The 20479-nt window shown below is 43.7% G+C and overlaps 1 protein-coding gene across 1 annotated transcript; it reads right to left on the reverse strand.

Moving 5' to 3' along the window:
* Positions 1-655: 655 nt before the first annotated feature.
* Positions 656-8690, reverse strand: LOC121269087 (glucose-6-phosphatase catalytic subunit 1-like). The gene is made up of 5 exons (XM_041173536.1): positions 8461-8690; positions 6740-6849; positions 6178-6283; positions 3842-3957; positions 656-1167 (listed from the first exon to the last, which is right to left on the reverse strand). The coding sequence occupies exons 1-5, from the start codon at positions 8688-8690 to the stop codon at positions 656-658; spliced, it is 1074 nt and encodes a 357-aa protein (XP_041029470.1).
* Between the last annotated feature and the right edge of the window lie 11789 nt (positions 8691-20479).

Below are 20479 nucleotides of genomic sequence, written 5' to 3' on the forward strand. Positions count from 1 at the left end.
GTCAACAGCACATTCAACCATGGGGTGAATCACAACCTAGTACAATCCTGCCCTCACCCACATTTGCATATTTTCTACATGGTCCATCAGTCAGGAGCTGGAACACTGCCTGCTGCTGAGGTTAAATCAACCAACTCAACAAATTGCACATGAGACCTGTCTGTAATACATTACGTGTGCAGTTTCTCATTGGGTTATCAGGGGTGCTCCAGGCATTTAAACAAATAGCATTATTGACAAGGAGCACATTGAAGGCAAACAGCACCATACAAAATATAACCCTTAACGCTCTCATTTTACCACACAACAATAAACAGAGTGACAGCATATCTAATGAGTTGACTTGGATAAAGGCAACTCAATGTAAACACTGGATTACAATAGAATACAGACAGGACAGCAAGTAAAAATGCAACCGCTGATCTGTGATGTGTAGTTCATTCTCAAGAAACCTCCAGCATGTGCAATTTTTCTGGGTAAGTCACATGTCTAACAAGACCTGTCTGTTCAGTGGAACCTACTAGCCTTGTGGCTTGTTGCACTGGTTGAATTCAGATTCTGCCTCCAAGTACAAAAACTAACCAAAGTCAAATTGATTTGATTCTGAAAGCAACGTCATTATACCCTATTGTACAAATATTTCAGTTTTACTTATCTATAGCACTTTCTTCTCTTGTTGGTTCATGATATGTGATGCAGAGTATGGAATGATTGCCACAGCCGCCAGAGGCACTGCAGCACTTTTACAGAAAGACAGTAAGTAAAAGAGGAATTCTCTCTGTGTCGGGGGCTTCATAGAGTCAAACAGGTGCAGGATGATCAAGGACGCCACAATGCAACTTAGTCTGAAGCTGAACTGCTGGCCTCTCTTTCCTTTGCGGCTTTCCACATAAATAGGGGAGTTGAGAGCTAATCCCAATCCAAACAGGGCTCCCATGTTCCTGACCAGACCAGCGAAGGGAGTGCTGTCAATGTGGACCCATTCTGCTCGGGCGCACCATCTCTGGGCTTTCTCCACGGACCACAGCAGATCCACTCCCACCAATTTCAACAGCAGATAAAAGCCCAGAGCGAAGGAAAACAGGGAGAGGGTGATCTTCAGATACTGCTTGAAGGTTGTATTGTATATTGCATTAATCCGACCAAACGCTTCAGCTACAACCAATCCTGAACACAAAATAGTACAAAAGTTAACACTATGAAAGCAAAGACCAAGAAATGGTTGTGACATTTTGATACTAAACGTACATGGAACTTCTCTAGTTATTGACCTCATCTAGTTGGTCAGAAATATTTAACAATTCTTTGCATACCAGCAAGTTACTTTGAACTATGTCTGTTCATGTGTTGGGTGCCACTTTGTGCAAAAGATCCCACAAACAGCAGTGAGATGTGTGTCCAGTGTATCTGTTTTTGGTGCTATTAACTTAACAATCTAATAAAACAAATACTAGAGAAAAGTTATGTCTGGTTTGGTATAGGATAAGAGGCTAATTGAATCAGTGTAATTAGAGAAAATTAAACAGGGAAAATGGCTGCACTGTTACTCTGACCAAGTATCTGACGGCAAAAGTAACCTGTTAGAATAAAGGAGAGTCAAAAATAAATACATATTCTGGAATATACTTTTTGTTTCATTATTTTTTGAGGTCAGGCAAAACTTTTGAAGAGCTTTGCACCAGGAGATTAAAGGAGTAGAGTCCATGGTAAATTGTAATGGTCTGGTGAAGGAGTAGTGATTGATTAGCTTTTATCTTAGTGATTGATTGGATGGTCTTGTTCCATGTTTCCCTGTGTTTTCATTTATAGAAAAGGGATGTAACAGTTGGAAGGTTGAGCCTTACTGAGGCAAAGCACTTTCTATTTTTGCCTTATAATGGCATATGAAGTATTAACAGTGGCTTAGTGAGCTCACCCCATCATTTACTGAGTTAAGGCAATGAGTAACTGAGTCAGAGAGACCAGGGAAGGGCTCCATACTCAGTTGCTAATCTGAGTACTGAGTTAATTAATGTCTGCTGAGATGTCATTATGGATCCTTTACTTGGCTTCAGTGTCCTGTGTTATAAGAAAGGAAATTGGCCAGGGTTCCTGTATCTGAGGTCATTATCCAATGGCCTTTGATCGAGGGGATAGGATGGAGCTCAGTTGTCTTGTGGTCTTCAGTCAAAGCTCATTGTTCAGGCTCACCCATTAAGAATGGCACTTGGGCTAGGTATTAATGGGTCTCCATGCCTTGGAACCATACAGCAGCAAGGAGTTCACTTCAGGAAAGGAGGAAGGGAGAAATTTGACAATAAAAAGGAAAAGCAGAGAAAAAAATCTTATAAAGCCAAGCTCTATGCATTGGATTAAGACTCAAGAATAGTCCATAAGACAGTCATGTAAGTAACCGCTTGAAATATTGTCGTGTCGATTCTACACTGGCATCTGTAAATCGTTTGCTGGTTGCACTTCAAAAGTAGTTCATTGGCTGTGAAGCATTTAAGAACATCCTGAGAATGTGATAGCACAAAGCATTTTCTTTCTTAATTGTAGAGAAGTAATTTCAATTATGAAGCTATTACTGTGGTAGCTAAAATAATTTTGTAAAGTACTTATGTACTAACTCTCTGTAGTCAAGGAGACAATAAATGGCCCTTCCCTGGGTGGGGGTCATACCTGGGATGTACCCCAGAAGATGAACTGGGAACCCCCTGGAGGTCTCCGTGCAAGGACTGCATGGCCATTGCCCAGGAAGGTCAACTTTCTGATGGGCAATTACCCTGAACTGGGAACCATCTGATACTCTGATCGAAGATTTCTGATTGTTTCGACTCTCTCAGCAGAATAGTTACCCAGGAAAAGTTAGAAGGGTTAAAACTGCTTCTAACTCTTGGGAAACTATGCTAGTGACCATCACCACACACCAACCGCAACCCCCCCCCACCCCCAACACACACACACACACCTGATCCCCCATTGGATCTCCTCCAACCACACCCCCAATCACCCCACTGGACCTTCTGACTCCTCCCCGCCCACTCCAACTACCCCACAACACCTGATTGGACACCAAACCCCAACTGCCCCATTATCCCAACTACAACCCCAACCCCAGTCTACCCTCCCCACTTTCAGACTACCACCCCACCCCCAACTACCCCCACTTTCCATGAATACCCCGCCACCCCTCAAATACCCCCCACCCAGACTAACCCCCACTCCAGATCCATTCTACCCTCCCCCATCCCCAGGACCCATCCTACCCCACCCATCGTATCCTACCCATTTTTACCTTACACATTTCTTCCTGGCTTCTCAAAGTGACTGTGCCCTTTAAACTTACCTGCTTTACAGCAACTAGTTCCATAAAAAGGGGGCACAACTTCAATTCCCCCAAAGCTGCTACACCGCACAGAAGTGTCCCAGGTGCCGGTACACAGCACATTTCGTAACAGACCTGAGTAGGGAGGTTGGGTAGGAAATGTGCAGCTCCCAAAGGAGCAGAGTGGCAATCTGACTGTGATTGCCACTCCTTGGAAGTTCTGGCCCTATAATTAAACAATGGTTATGCTTAATGCATCTAAGCTTGGACATTTCAACCTGAGCTGTTCTCATGTGAGTGCACAAGTACACCCATCATCTCTGTGCTAGGTTAACAGGGGTATTGAGCAGCTTTAAATGAACAGGAAGGTATTTTGTACAAGAATCATAGAATACTGACAGAGGGAGGCCATTTGGCCCATCATGTCTGCACCAGCTCTCTGCAAGAGCAACTCAGCTACATCCTGGAACAGCACCGATTGGACATTGTGGCCTCTCAGTGACACAGGAAGGATTACTAGATAATTCCACTGACCTGAAATGACCCCCAGGAAGACTTGATGCGGGAAGTGAGCAGCTACAAACACTCTGGATGCACAGACACAGATCTGAATTATCCAGAAGACTCCCCATAGTAAAGCACGCAGACACCTGAAAGAGTGAAGACAGTGATTTCAGCAGATGACAACATAACATGATAATTAGGATTTAACTGCACATACTTGTAAAGTGTGTAAATAGCACATATAATGCCAACGTAACAGATCGTTCTTGTCAAATAACAATGCTTGACCAATATTCAGTTTTACTCTCTGGTCATGAAGTTATTAAATGCTCCAGATGTTTATAAGGTGGGGAAATTGGGGAGACAGGAGTTTGTCAATTGAACAAAATTAATTTCCAAAGAAATCAGTATCCATTGCCATAGACGTCCTCTTTACCAACCCACCTACTACTTACTCTGCAGCCTTTAGCTTGACTTCTACTCATTTTCCAGAGCTTGCAATGTTTATCTACAAAACTTAATGCACTCGGAGCGTATGCCAACTAGGAAGTTGATATGTCAGTGCTGTACCCAGTGAATGTTGTACTATTGTGCATTGAGATGTGAAGCCAAGTCACCATTTGTTTGGTGGATGTAAAATATCTCGTGGTACAATGTTCAAAGAAGGGTAGAGAATTCTCCTGGAGTTTTGACAACAACATTCATCCCTCAACCAATATCGTCAAAACAAATTAACTGGTCGCTCATCTCATTTACTGTTTGCTGTGCATAAATTGGCTGTCAAGCTGGTATACAAAAGAACAGTGACCACACTTCAACAGTAATTCATTGCCTTTGAATTGTTACCAGCCAAGAGGCCAGGAAGGGTGTTTGAGACCAGGACACTGAAGTTATTTAACAAACAGCTAGATGATTTTAACTACTTGTATTTTATGGTAACAACAACTAAATCAAATGCTGTCTGAGAGTTTGTTTATAGAATTAAAAAGGTGAAGAATTATCACTCACTCCCTGCCAAATACTTTTCTAATACTTAGTAAGTTTGTTGCAACAAAACTTAATTTACAGTCTTTATTAAGTGCATTTATATGAATTCTAAAATATGTATTATATCTATTTACTACTTTATCTGTCATTGGAAAGTACAAGCCCAAGCCCAAAGAAACTATGCTACTTGTTTTTGGTTTTGTGTATAGATTACTCTATGGGCAAGCATTTTCCTGTGGTGAGCGGGGGTGAATGGGGGTGGGGCCCACTCGCCGATGTGTAAAATGACGCATGGTGATGTTGGGCATGCGTCCCAACATCACTGCGCATCATTTAGATTGTCAGTTTGGCGGGTGTGCAGCCGACTCGGCTGTGCACCCGCCGAACTGTCAAAGGCATATTAAGGCCTGTTAAAAATTAATTAACTCAATTTACTGAGCTGCCCATCCAACCTTAAGGTTGACGGGCAGGGGAAGAGCCCAGGCAGCCTTCGCATTTTTCATGAAACCTCATTCCACGGGCAGGGATGAAGTTTCATGAACTGTTTTAAAATTTAATAAAAATTTATACATTTATTATTTGACATGTCCAGCTCATGTGATAGTGTCACATGTGGGGACATGTTTTAAAAGTGTTAAAAACCTTTATTTAAAACTTTAGCGCTGAAACAATTCTCCCTGAAGCACCTCCATGTCTCAGGGAGATCCCGGAGCTCTTTCACACGCATGCAGGGAACCACACAGGGAATCCCCACCCTCCCCCAACCGCCCACACAGGGAGATTCCAGGTGCACGTCATGAAGGGCAGGCCTTAACTGGCCTGCCCATGTAAAATGGCGGCGCAGCCATGATCGGGGGCACCAACCAGGTTTGCGCCCGCCCCGCACAACCCCCTCTGACGGGGGGAAACTTCTGGCCATATTTCTTTGAAACGTTAGATTGGAATGTACAGGACTAAAGTGGCCAATTCCAAAGTTTGAAAATGTCTTACGCTTATTTTCTTAAGATTTATACCCATTCCTTTCTTTCTTTATCTCTCAAACCGGGTTGTCTGACAAATAGCTCACCAGTCCCGCCTAGGATCATCCAATCACCTGTGCAGTTTGTTTTGTAGGTGTACTAACCTCTGCACAAAATAATTAACTGTTCACCTTCTAAATGTGTGTTCATCCTTGTCTGTGACTGTCAAACATGTGATTATGGTTCAATTTATCTACACACCTTAATATCTTCCACAGCTCATGTCCTGAGCTTTCTTTCCTCTAGTGTAAACTTCTCCAGTTTTTTTATAAGCTTTCTTCACAACTCAGGGGTCCAATCAAATTTGGTTGGCCTTAAATTTATAAGCATTATAAGAGATTCAGTGTTTCACAGACTCACCAGTTTTGGATGTAGTGCTGTTTATTCTGAAGTGTGCTGGTCAGAAATGCTGTCACCATCACATACCAAACCCCAGCTGACCCCATGGCGTGACCCGAGGGGCTTCCTGAAATGGACAAGGTTTGGGATCATCAGGAATGGTGAAAAAAGTCTTATGTGCAGTTTTTAAAGATCTACAGTTTCTATTATTTGGAAGTGTGCTGCTCTCCCATTGGAGTTTAGAAGAATGAGAGATGATCTTACTGAGACAAATAAGACTCTGAGGGGACTTGACAGGGTAAATTGTTTTCACTAGTGGGGGAGACTAGAACTAGGGGACACAGTTTAAGAATAAGAGGTCTCCCTTTTAAGACAGAAGTGAGGAGAACTTTTTCCTCTCAGAAGGTCATTAGTATGTGGAACTTTCTTCCCCAGAAAGCAGTGGAGGCTTAGTTCATTGAATTTATGCAAGGCAGAGTTAGACAGATTTTTGATAGACAGCAGAGTCAAGGGTTATGGGAGGCAGATAGGAAAGTAGAATTAAGACCACAATCAGATCAGCCATGATCGTATTGATAAGTACCTGGCCCGGTTTCACAGGTGATGGGGTATTGCTCTAATACTGGAACAGATGAGTTGCCGTAGTAGGAAGTTTCATGAATCCACCAGTAAGGTCTCTGGCCAAATAATATCCTGCAAAGGAAAATAAAAACAATCTTTATATAAAAAAAAACGATTTAATTAGATAGATGTTTGGATTTCAAGTAACTTCTGGTTTTCACTCAAAAGATTCGCTAAACTAATGCCAAACATGTTAGAACCAAATAACATGGAACATTTGCTCAACATTTACTTTGGAATATCTAGAAAATGCTGATAAGAATTGCTTGTTAAACGTATATTGAACAATAAGCTGAAATCAGCTGTTGCAACTATTGTAAAACTTGGGGGCCAAGTGCCTCCTGTTTACTGAGTCCTGATTATAGAGAGGTTATCTTGGAATGTTGCCTTGGTCTTGTTAATTACTGATCCCTGTTTATTCATCACATAAAATATCTTTTAACAAAGCGTATCTACATCATTTCACCAATAAGGTACCTAAAAGTTACTATTTAAACAAAGTTAAATGGCAACAGAAATCTGAAGAATCATTTGCATTATGATTTGGGCTGCAAAAACACATTCAAGGATTTTGGAGAGGAAAGGGACATTGGAGATGTCAGGGATATGGGGGTCAAGGGTGTTGATTTTTCGAGGAGATGTGTGATGTCAGGTTTGAAGGCGAGGAGGACTGTACCTGAGGAGAGGGAAGCATTAACAATGTTGGCTAATGTGGGAAATAAGAAGGGAAGTTGCGTGGTCAGTAGTTTCGTGAGAATAGCGGCACAAGTACAAGATTGAATCCAGCCTCCCATTGTTTTCAAATTTGAAAATGTATTGAAAGAAGAGATGTTGCTTGATCAACAAGTCCTTTGCTATTTTTTTAAATCTACTACATGATGCAGTGCTGTAGCTCTGGGTTTTATATTTCTTTAGGTTCGTGGTCCCACAACAGCTTCTGAACAAAGTCCAGCCTACATATTTGAAGAATTCCCCTTCAATTGAAACAGTGGGCATGAACATCACAAAAAGACCAGCAAAGATAGCACTCTTCCAGCCACATACAAGAATACAAAATGCAAGCATACAGTGCCATAGTTGGTGCGATACTGAGCTATCAGGCCAGGAAGGTCCCGGCTTGTATCCTTGATCTCGATTATATTGACTGGTCACTGGAGGGCGTCTAACATTACAATTGCAATGCCCCAGAGCTCAATAAGGAAACAGCTAACTAGAGAATGTTTTGGAAAGTACACCTGATGAGTTTGGGATTGGATAGTGATGCACCCTGTGGTTGACTTACCTTTTCTACACAGAAGCAGCCTAGGGGAAGTCAGCACTTTCAATCGAAAAGAGAAGTTTGATGAAAGATAGAAAAATAGGGCCCACCAACCCTATGAGTCCTTCAGCTAATAGTGGTAATGGGCTCCCCAAAGGTTCACCTGATTAAACCTGTGAATAGCTGTGCTGACCCAGAAAGGGTCCAATATTCAATAAGGCTAAAACATTGCATGGTCAATCCCACAAAATGAAAATTAGATAACGAAAGAACCTTTTACTAAGATCAGTTTGTTCCTGGCTTGTAAATGGAAGCAGAACCTTTCATATTCTACATAGGTCTGCTTCTGAGAAACATTTAAGGTATCCTTGAGATTTTGCAAAAAAAAAGTATATACATATTATAATTTATTCTATGAAACTTACCACTTAAAGATGAGGTTGAGCCAGTCTCCAATGACTGCCACCCAGATGAGTTTGACACCCACTGCTTCACACAGGTGGAACCAGATGGGAAAGAAAACAAAGAAAGTGTTTCTCAGGTCGGCAGCAAAAGAGATAAAAGTGAACCAGCTCTGGGAGTCCTTGTAATTCAGCTGTAGATACTGCACCAGTTCTACCCCTGAGCTGTGGAGCAGGTCCATCCCAGCATCCATTCTCTTCACCTTTGGAAACTTCAGGCAACCTCACTCACAGTCTGTCCCTTTGCAGGATTAGCTCTTCTCTGCTGTGCTGTGTGGATCCGTTATATACAGCGATGGCCAGCTATATAATGCGCAAACAGTGATCTTTGGACTCAAAAGCTAGACTCACAGAGTCAACGAACAAAGCAAGATCATGTCAGGCTGACGCAAGCATATTTGGATACCTATTAGCTTGAAAAATACCCAAGTCATTGAAATTATTGATTGAGCTAATAAACAACTATAGAGGAAGGACTGAAGTGTTTTTAACATTTTTGCACTTCACCTAATGTAATTTTAGATGTGGTAACAGAGGTCTAAGTTTGACCAATTTTTGAAATAATATAACTTAATTCTGATGTTTAATATATGTATTTATTTTCAAACAGAAGAAAGCAAGCCTTAATCCTGTAACAGCTGGGATTTTCACTAATAGCACAGAAGCATGTTAAATTACTGAGTAAATATTCACAAATAGGTCATCAGTGCACCATCCTGTAAAAGTCATATGAGGAGATATTGTATCAGTGTGAAAACCAGTGTACAGAATTGCTCTTGTGAAAAAACAAACTGCAAAAGTATTTTTTTTTATAAATGTGTACTTTTTCTGTTAAATAGTCAAGGGATTTGTTCTGATTTAACCGAGAAGCCATTAACCAAGAAGTGTTGGTCTGTACTGTATCTGTACTCTGGCTATACAACCAATTTCTTAGCATTTTAGCCAGTTCTCAGGAATTCACTAATCATTACTAACAAGCTGATATTGCACAATTCCTTAAATAAAGCAAAATTAAAGAAGTTTTCTCAGTGAAACTTTTTCCACTCCTTTGCAGGAGTTTGCAGCGATTACAGAAGCCAAGCAGAAGGTTGTAAGAAAACTGACCATTTACATAAGGATTGCAAAAAATATGATTCTATTATTCATCAAATAACGAAGTTTTCATATTCTTATGCCGTTTACAGTAAAAATGTTAAGGATGTGCTTTTTGTCAACTGATATAAATTTTGAGTTTGTAACTGTCATATGACTCACATACCCGTCTTTTATTTCTCCAAGGGTACATTCGCCATGATTAGCCTTAAATATTTAAAAATTGAGAGGGCAGGGTAAAGTTCAAAATGCATACACTTTTAATATGGCTAAACGCCTTAGCCTAGATCCTCCAATAGTTTGTGTTGGTTTTACCAGATCAATTATCCCAAAATTGGCCGAACCAGCTTAAAATAATTGAAGAATGTAAGTTTAAATGACATTGAGAATCAGTCAAGCTTCCATAAGCTTTACAGTTGGTTTAACCCATAAAACTGGTCAAGTCTCAATAAAAATAGCGAGGGTGGTATAGTTTCACTGGTTGCGCCCTTTTGCAACCATTCTAGAATTCTCTTCAAATTGAGCTAATTAATTTTAGGCGCACAGTATAAATTATATACTGAGTGTTTAATTACATTCAAGTGCTCCTATAAACACAAGCAGGACCAACATAGCCACACCTTAAACCAGCTTATATTTCAGCTCTTTCCTGGACTCGAACTCAAGTTCTGTCGAAGGGTCATGAGGACTCGAAACGTCAACTCTTTTCTTCTCCGCCGATGCTGTCAGACCTGCTGAGATTTTCCAGGTAATTCTGTTTTTGTTTTAGCCATTAACAGGTCCAGGCAGTCCCGACTGTCTGCCCATCTTCTGCGGCTATGTTCACGGCCAGATGTATTTAGAGAGAGCGCATGCAGTGTCTGCTGGCACGGTAGAGGCTTTCTGTGATTGGTGGGCACCGTGGGGACTGGGGTGCATTATTGATCCCGAAAATCATATTTTGGTTTGACCTTTGTAAGTTTCCTTTGTGATTTGTCAGTAATTGCAGCTTCCTTTGTTTTTTTTAGCTCATTTGATTTTTTGTTAATTTGTTAATTTGTCCCTCTTTGATATTGGTTTATAAACATGAGCAGATTGAACCTGTGGTTGTTGGGTTTGGAGGTGTATGTGTGTAATGGTGTATCTCTGTAAATAAAAACTTGTAAAAATGCCAAACGATTATGCTGCAGTTCTATCCTTCGCTGACTGGCTTTCTGCAGCAGAAAAAAGGTAAAGTTTTAAGAGTTTTTACATGTTAAAAATATTTTAATTTACTAAGGAATTGATTTTGAACATTGATGCAAAGGGAGACATGTTGCGAAAGCTTTTCATTGCAATCATCAGGACAAACACAAGAATGCCAAATTTTGTTGTGATCGTTTGAAATTTGGAGACAAAAAGCTTCAGCAAGACATTTCTCTTTTCAGCAATATTCAAGAGATTGATTCCTGTAGACCAATGAAGCTAGTAAAGGGTTCAGTATAGTTCTTTTCCAAGTCATTTTCAGTGATTTTAAAATCAAGTTCCAGGTGTTGGATACAGCTCTCAAATTAAAGGTGCTTATTTCTTGTGATCAACCCATTTTCAGATGTATTAATAAAACTGCACCATGTTAACACTCTTAAATACAAAAATGAATATTTTTTAATGTGAGGTTAAGAAAAGCTTGATATTTATGCCCAATATTGCTGGATTGTGGGTGGAATTCTCCCATCCTGCCCGTGGCAGATTTCATGGCGGGCAGGAGTGGAGAATTTAGTGGAAGGCCAAAAGTTGGAAACCTGCCAGCGTACAGATAGTTTGGGGTTCTCCCGATGGTGGGTTAATGGTGGGGCGGGTATTCCACCGCTATTTACAAATGAGTAATGCCAGGCACATCTGTGCTTGTCCTGAGCTCTGGTAGATCACATATGTCACATGAAGACCTGGCGCCCACTGAGTGGGAGGCTACCCCCTGCCAGTGGCTTTGAAGGTGACTGCCACACTCAATTTCTTTGCCTGTGGATTGTTGCAGGGATCCGCAGGGGGCCTGTGTGGCATCTGGCAATCTGCAACGCATAGATGCTTGAAATAGGTAACAGATGTCCTCTGCAGCAAGACACATCACTATCTGAGGTTTTCTCTGGATGAAGATAGCTAGGCCGTGAGATTCACCGGCTTCACTGCCATCTCAGTCTTCCCAAGAGTGCAGGATGCAATCAACCATACCCATGTGGCTCTACAGGCTGTATGGCAGCAGGCCATCATGTTTATAAACCGCAAAGGCGTGATCACCGGAAGCGCATACTGCAAGTTTGTGCACGGTACCTGGGAGTTGCCATGACTCCTACATCCTGAATCACTCCCAATTGCCTGAGATTTTTGATGGGCCTGAACATCTGTAAGGAATGGCTGCTTGGGGTAAGGGGTACCCACTGAAACGCTGACTGATGACACCAGTGCGTCACCCTCATTCCGAGGAGAGGTACAACACTGCTCACTGGGCCAGGTGCTCCCTAGCAGAGCAAACCATTGGGATTCTGAAGATGCGCTTCAGATGTTTGGACCACTCAGGTGGTGCATTACAGGACAATCCCGATAGGGTTTCATGCAACATCGCTGTCTGTTGCGCCCTTCACAACCTGGCACTGCAAAGAGGTGATCCCTTGCCAGAGGATGAAATGAAAGCAGATGAGAGCTCTGTGGAGGATGAAGACCAGGAGGCCCAGGAACCTCAGAAGGTGATGAGAGTCAGCTTGAAGGCGATGGTGCCATAGAAGGTGTGGGAGGCATGCCCGTGACACTTTAATCGCTGCCAGATTTCAGGAGGAGCAAAGTGAAGGCCTGGAGAGATGGCCACAGTCCTCCTGGCCTTCAATGCCATTCCCTTTCATCTCAAGGGATTTCCAACCAATCAATTTAAGAATGAGTCCAGCACCTTCTGGCCTCATGATTTACCAGGCCATGATCTCCACAAAGGTCTGCGTTGCCCTCTGTATGCACTCACTCTGGGAAGTGAGAGTCCACTCAATAACGAGAGCAATGTGAGAAGTGACTTGAAGCAGCCCTCATCACATAATAAAGAAACTAAAGTGGACAAGTGAGTTGAGGACATGGTTAGGGATCTCCTCCTCCCGTCCATGTCTTGTCCTTTTCCACTATCACTTAGGACACACAAGTGCCGCTAATCACTCAAGGCTGATGTACTGCCCTCACGCAATGGTTTTCTGTGAGAAGGGTTAGAAGCACATAAATCACACACTACTGGTAAAGATTTTAACACATCTCCCTGAATCACACAAGGGTGTGGAAACTATCTTCAGCAACGTTGATATCATATGAATGTGAATCTCACAGAGGGAGATCATCACTGAGTGGGAGGATGACTAAAGCTGAAGATAAGAGGATTCATATGTATATAATCACAATGTCTTAAGTTGACCCAGCCATTCACAATAACATCAAATGTATTTACAAAATTGCAATATTTTTACAGTGACCCAATTTGATTTCAAAATTTCTTAATTTTCCTAAACCTACCACTACGCCTGGGTGCAACCCCGACATCCACAGCAGAGGTGGAAGCAGCCGACTGACTGCTACACCCTGATGTCTGCGATGACGTTGTTGGATGTTCTCTAGGGGATCTCATAGAAGCCTATAAAATTCTAACAGGACTAGACAGGGTAGATGCAGGAAGGATGTTCCCGATGTTGGGGGGAGTCCAGAACCAGGGGTCACTGTCTGAGGATATGGTGTAGACCATTTAGGACTGAGATGAGGAGAAATTTCTTCACCCAGAGAGTGGTGAGCCTGTGGAATTCATTACCAAAGAAAGTAGTTGAAACCAAAACATTGTATGTTTTCAAGAATGAGTTAGATATAGCTCTTGGGGCAAAAGGGATCAAAGAGTATGGGTAGAAAGCGGGAGCAGGCTATCGAGTTGGATGATCAGCCATGATCATAATGAATGGCGGAGCAGGCTCGAAGGGCCAAATGGCCTACTCCTGCTGCTAGTTTCTATGTTTCTGTGTTTCTATGGCCCAAAACCTGAAGGGACTTGGCCTGATAAGGATCACTTGCTCAGAAGCAGATGCACCCTCCTCAGTCTGAACAGCTGGAGTGGATGGGGTCACAGGCAGAGGGGACCCTGAGCAGCTGGACACCCTTGGAGTGTCCTGAGAGGAAGCCCCAGGAGTGTCCGGCTGATAGTCATCCTCCCTGTGGGTGCCCAAGTGCCCGGCCCTTGAGGAGAAGGTGCACCTGGATGGAGGATGAGGTGCCTTGTCCCACTGTCGTCTACATCATGATAGTGCCCATCAGGGTGTGTTGCTATGGTGTCCAGGGCCGAGCGCAAATCCAGCAAAACCTGCTGTACCAAGGTCTCCCTGGCGATTGTCAACTTTCCCATGGTGACCGAGGTGCTGGCATGTCAGAGCCACGAAACCAGACATGCCATGGACGGACTCCTCCATCCTTCACTCCAATCTGCTGAGTGACTACCAGATCACTGCCTGATGTTCCACCTTCTGTTGCTAATCTCCAGCATTGAGTTGGCAGCCGCTCAGAGGCTTATCATCTGTCTTGGCCTGAGTGGGTGGATAGTCACCAGCAGCCCTCCAAGCGCCAGAAACCTGGCCTGTCCCTGCCTCTGACTGCTGTGAAGATGTGTCAGTAAGGTGTTCCCCAGTAGGTGAGTCCGAGCCTAATCTAGAGCTACACCCCACTGAGGTGTGTGCCTCTGCGCTGGTGATGGGTGTGGGTGAGCGCTGTGGCGGTTCTTCCTCAACTTCCGCTTTGGACATTGTCTGGGGGCTGGGTTTTATGGTGGGTATCCTCGTGGGCCTCAACCTGCTGGTGCCTATATGATAGAGAATAGAGCTTTAGCTGATGAGCATGAAAAATATAAGATTGCATGTCACTCAGTGTGATTGTCAGGATGTGATGAACTGATCGGTTGTAGATTGCTGAGACAACCTGATCTCCTCTTCCCCACGGGAACGATCCCGGTCCTCCCCAGCGATCTCAGCTGCAGCCTCCTCAAACACACTGAGAGAAATGTCCAGCATGCCCCGTCATCGCCCCCTACCTCCTCCACCACCCCCCCACCCTCCACCCACTGCCTCACTCCACACCCTGCCCTGGTCTGAGCTCTTTCCCACCTGCTGTCAGCAAGCTTGCCTTGGATGAAGACAAAAGATAGGCAAGTGATGAGAAGGGATGGGGCATAAGTTGGAAAAGATGCATGCCCCCTGTGTGCGGTGTGCGCTCCTCACCAGGTCTGAGGATGGAGAGTGCACTGCATGATAGATGAGATGGTGGCACTGTGAAATGTTCCATTAGTTAATTGGTGCTGATGAGTCCCATGCTAATGGTTGTGTGAGATCCCTGAAGGGAGTAGCCCTTAGAGTGTACAAGATGCCATGATTAGAATTTGATATTGGAGGTGGATGAAGGGTGACTTACCCTGGCGGAGAGGATGAGATCATTCAGCCCCCCCCTGCAATGGATTTTGTTTCAGATGCTCCTGCCTGCCACGCTGACCTCCTTTATGATGGCCTTCCAGGCCGGAGAGTTGAGGCTGGTGTGCTTCCTGGAACTGTCCCTGGGATTCAGGACATCCCTATGCACCCACATTCCTCTGATCAAGGCCTCGGGGGCCTGGTGGGTGAAGCGGGGTGCTGCCTTCTCCTTTTGGCTTGCAGTCTTCTTCTCCTGGGTGGAAGACATCTCTGCGCATGTCCTGGAGACAGGTGAGCTTGGGAGAGTGAGATGTGTGTGCTCGGTGGCATTTAAACATGGCGCCTAGACATCTGATCCCACCAGGTAACATTGGGGCAGGCAGAGCAGCTCCTGATCCTCCGGGTGATGTAGAGAGATACTTGTCTGTACATAATTAATGAGCATCCAAGCACAGAATCGGGCGCAATTTTCCATCATTCCAAGCAGCAGGATACGCCCTGCGAAACCCGCCTGCCACCACACTTAGTTTCAAAAATGGAAAATTCCGCCCTCTATATTCGTGAATATGCAAATAATTATGCAAATAAGTTTGAGCAGAAACTTGAACCATAGCATGATTTCGGAAAACAGCACAATTTTAAGTGTAATTTGTACCCAGATAAATGATTGTGTGCAAAAGTAGGTTTACCCCCCTTATTTGTAATAATTAATATTTATTGCCTGTTTTATTGCTAGTGCCAGTCCCATGTTGGAGGGGCGGGGAGACAGGGGTTGGAACAAAATTCCTACTCTTGATAACTTTACTGAAAAATTCATTGTGTGAAAGGGAACAGTCAACAGGAAAACTTATGGAACCGGAAAAGGTTAGACTGGACTGAAAGTCCAGAAAGGATCATCCATCACTCCAATGTACACATCCCACAATCTCATCTTCAGCATGTGCCAATTTTCTTTCTAAAATTATCAATAGGAGGAAATTAATCACAAGTTGGTTTTCCAGTAGTTTTTGAAAGATGGCTCAGCCAAGCACACACCAAATTGTTGACTGGCCTGATTGAATACAGAGCAATACTCAAAGTAATTGACATTCTCCCAAGTCTTTTTTTAAAATTATGAATCTGTATTTTGAAAGTTATGTGACTGTACCCCAATGTTTTTCATTCCATTTTCCCCTATTTCCATCCTTAACCCACCGTCAACAGGGCCCTGGACCCCTGCTGTGCTACATTAAAGGGTTTCCCTCTGTATTAACTAGGTTTTGAGATGCAGTGGATAGTGCGCCTGCCTCTGAGCCAGAAGCCTCAGATTTAAATCCCAGAGATGGACTCGATGGCCGAAGAAGGAGTGTTCAAAATCCAGCCAAACAGTTTGGGTATCAACCTGAAAATCCTTCCAATGTACATCAAAAGCAGGTGGTAAAAGTGGGAGAGATTCCTGGTCAGCCATGTGACAGAAAGACAATTGGAGCCTCTACCATTGCTATTCATAGCTCCGGACTACAACATGCGTGTAAAAGTGCATGTTGCCACAGCAACTCCGAGAGTTTGGGGGACCAGTTCGCTTAGTTGGCTGAACAGCTTGGCCAGGATTTTACATTCAGTGTGCGGGGGCAGGCCCGACACGCCTGGATGTAAAATGACACGCGATGACATCAGCCATGCGTCCCGACATCATCGTGCAGTCTCGCGATGTTTCGCTCGGCGGGCATGCGCCAGAGTCGGCTGCGCACCTGCCAAAAATGGAAAGGCCCATTAAGGCCATTAGCAACCTCATCCACTTGAAATTTATGCTGCCTATCCAACCTAATGGTTGGTGGGCAGGTGAAAAGGCCAAACGGACTTTACGTTTTTTTAGGAAACAAATTGAATAAAAACTTTTTTTGAAAAATAAAAACATGCCCCATCTCATGTGACACAGTCACTTGGGGGGACATGTTTCATTAAATTTTTAATGTTTTTAATTTCTTCATAAAGCGCTTCAATCTCCCTGAGGTAGTTCCGTGCCTCGGGGAGATTGAAGCGCCCTTTCGTGCTAATGCATGAAAAAGCGCTGGACCTGAGTCTCCCTCCTCCCCGCCGCCCGCACAGGCAGCGCTACCTGTGATCCACGCAGGGTGGGATTTAATTGGCCCTTCTGCATGAAATCACGGTGCCAAGCTGATCGCGGGCGGTGGTCAGCTCACTCCCGCCCAGCCCACCCAATGCAGGAAAAATTCAGGCCCTGGTGTGGATCAAACTAGTGCCAACAGCAAGGGTGTTGCTTGAGTGCCCTACCATCCATTCTTAATTAGCACATTCATTTAGATAATATCACCAACTTTAATACCTATGTGTTCTTTTGTTCTGTTGTTTGTGACATCTTTTGATGATCTGCTTCTATCACTGCTTCTTTGTCCCTACAACCACACCAACCCCCTCCATTCTCTCTCTCTCTCCCCACCCAAACCCCCCCACCCGCCCTACCCCCCACACACCTTAAACCAGCTTATATTTCACCCCTTTCTTGGACTCACTCAAGTTCTGTCGAAAGGTCATGAGGACTCGAAACGTCAACTCTTTTCTTCTCCACCGATGCTGCCAGACATGCTGAGTTTTTACAGGTAATTCTGTTTTTGTTTTGGATTTCCAGGATCCGCGGTTTTTTTGTTTTTACCAACAGCCAGGGGTTCGTTCCCTGTTCTGGCTGGTGTGAATTCGGGACCTGCCTCCTTGCCCTACCTGTGGTGGAGGTCGTGGCACTGTAGGTCGGACCTGCCTTTGGGCAGGGAACTGAAGAAGAGTCAACGATTGAAACATTGAGAGAAAAATATCATACCATCTGTATGGCCGACATGTAAAAAGAGCGGCGTCATGCCATCACAGGGTTGCCGCCATTAGAAGATTCTAGTCTGGTCGTCTCGTCGCCAAGGGCTACGTCAATAACGAAAGGAGCACGTGGAAACCAGGGCAGCCTGTTTCCCCCTACCACCGTCTGCCCCACCTGAGACAGAGAGTGTAGGTCACACATTGGAGTCTTCAGTCACCTTGGGGCAGAATGTTGCCCTTGTCGGGCGGGCTCAGCGGGGGCGGTCAGGATGCCGACTGCCGTCACAATCGGGGCCAGACCGCGATTTCACGCTCCCCAGGGTGAATAGTAAGCTTCAGTGCTCAGCTCTGCCTGTGTGGGGGTGGGGGTGGGGGGGCAGATGGGGTGGGGTGGGGTGGTGGAGTGCGAGCAGGTTGAGCATGACCTTGGTGCATGCACGCGGGTGAGCGCTTGCAAATCTCCCTGAGGCACAAAGCTGCCTCGGGGAGACAAACAGATTTTTAAAAAGGTAAAGACTTTATAAACGTTATAAAACCTGGCCCCCTCATATGACTCTCACATGAGCAGGGACATGTTATGAATTCAACTTTAAAATTTTAATTTTATTTTTGTTTGCTTTTGGAAATCTCATCCCGCCCATGGATGAGGCTTCTGAAAAAAGTGCAAAGGTCGCTCAGCCTTTTTACCCACCTGTCAACCGTAAGGCAGCGAAAAATTTCTTTTAATTAACTTTTTTATGGCCCTAATAGACTTTAACTGTCAGCGGGCACACTGCCAACTCTGGCAGCGCACGCCGACTGAAATATCGTGCGAGTGTGCAATGACTTCGGGACGCTCGCCCGACACTATTGCGCATCATTTTACGCTCGGCCGGTTAGGGCAAGTGCTCACCCACCAGCTAAATGTTTTGCCCTTGAGAACTCATTTTTAGTGTGGACACAAGTCATCCTCAACCTCAAGGGACAGCCTAAGAAGAAGTAAGAGTACCGATTTGCAGTTCTATTCCAACACTTGTGCTGGCTGGGAATCATTTCTCACCAGACTGATCTTGCACTTTCACGATTTCCAGATATTATTCCAAGTCAGAAGTTTGAATGCATGAAGCGTGGAAAAACCATTTGACATATGCCTGTATCATAATTTAGTGATATGTTAATTTTAAGTCTTCTAATTGACTACAGAGAACCAAACCAGTTCATTAATGTACAGGTTATTGAATATGGTTTATTTGTAAGAATACAATTACAATTCTGCATAATTTATAGAATATTCAGAACATTCTGGGAACAGTGGTTATATACTGGACTAGTAAACCAGAAGCCTGGATTAATGATCCAGAAACGCGAGTTCACGTCTCACCACGGCAGCTGGGAAATTTAAATTTAAAAGCTAATCTCTGTAATGGTGACTACCTAAGTACCTATTATCATTAAAACCCATCTGGTCCACTAATGTCCTTTAGGGAAGGAGCTCTGCCTCCTTTCCTGGACTGGGCTCTATGTGATTCCAGACCCACTGCAAATATGGTTGTTTCTGAGCTACACCCTGAAATGGCATAGCAAGCCACACAGTTGTCGAGAAGGTAGCTCACCACTATCAGCCCAAGCGCAATTGGGAATGGGCAATAACTGCTGGCATTGCCAGTGATATCCACATCCTGTGAATGAATAAAAGAAAATCCAAGTCTAAAATTGCAAAACCCATTTAAAGTTAAGGTTTTCTCTTGAAGATGCATTTAAGATAATACTAAAAATGTACCAGCACTCTGTCTCATCTTTTGATTTCATTCATTGTAACAAAGTTGGATTGCTGACAAAAAAAGAGTATATTATAGTACTGACCATGTTACAAGCACAGATCAGGTAAAATTCTTCAAAACTTTCAGGACAAGAAGTCCGCATGGCTTAAAATGAACCTAAAGAAACCCCTTCCTAGTCTGCGAAGAATGACCTATCAACCTAATTCAAGCAAATAGAAGGAGTGAAGAATCAGTACTGGGGCTTCAGCCATTTACAATCAATAGTAATGACTTAAATGACAACACCGAGTAATGGATCCCAGTTTGTTGACGATACAAAGCTGGGTGGAAATGCAAACTGTGAGGGGGACACAAAAAGGCTGAAAAGAGATATGGACAGGCTAAGTGAGTGGGCAGCAAGGTGGTAGTTGGAGTATAATTTAGAGAAGTTTGAGGTTATTCACTTTGTTAGTAAGAATAGCATTGTAGAATATTTTTTAGAAGTGTGAGTGAAGGTTTACTCGATTGGTGTCTCAGATGAGAGTGTTGGCCTACAATGAGGGGCTGAGCAAATTGGGCCTATAATCTCTGGAATTTAGAGGAATAAGAGGTGATCTCATTGAAACATACAAGAGCCTGAAGGGTCTTGACAGGGTTGCTTTCCCTGACTGGGAAATTAGAACAGGGGGAACAGTCTAGGGGTAATGGACTGATCATTTATGTCTGAGAGGAGGAGAAATTTCTTCATTCAGAGGGTTGTAAATCTTTGGAATTCTTTATCCCAGAGGATTATGGATGCTCCATCATTGCATATATTTATGGCTGAAATAGATAAACTTTTGATCTCAGAGGGAATCAAGAGATATGGAGAGAGGATGAGAAAGTGGAGTTGAAGCAAAATATCAGCCATGATTGTACTGAATGGCA

The sequence above is a fragment of the Carcharodon carcharias genome, chromosome 23, assembly GCF_017639515.1.
Source record: "Carcharodon carcharias isolate sCarCar2 chromosome 23, sCarCar2.pri, whole genome shotgun sequence".
Classification (NCBI taxonomy): domain Eukaryota; kingdom Metazoa; phylum Chordata; class Chondrichthyes; order Lamniformes; family Lamnidae; genus Carcharodon; species Carcharodon carcharias.

Bases quoted from the DNA above. Each gene is read 5' to 3' on its own strand.
- LOC121269087 (XM_041173536.1), bottom strand. From the start codon at position 8,690: ATGGATGCTGGGATGGACCTGCTCCACAGCTCAGGGGTAGAACTGGTG. The intron at 6,850-8,460 runs GTAAGTTTCATA...TTTCCTTTGCAG, and splicing joins CTCAACCTCATCTTTAAGTG to GATATTATTTGGCCAGAGAC. The intron at 3,958-6,177 runs GTGAGTCTGTGA...TCACTCTTTCAG, and splicing joins CAGCACTACATCCAAAACTG to GTGTCTGCGTGCTTTACTAT.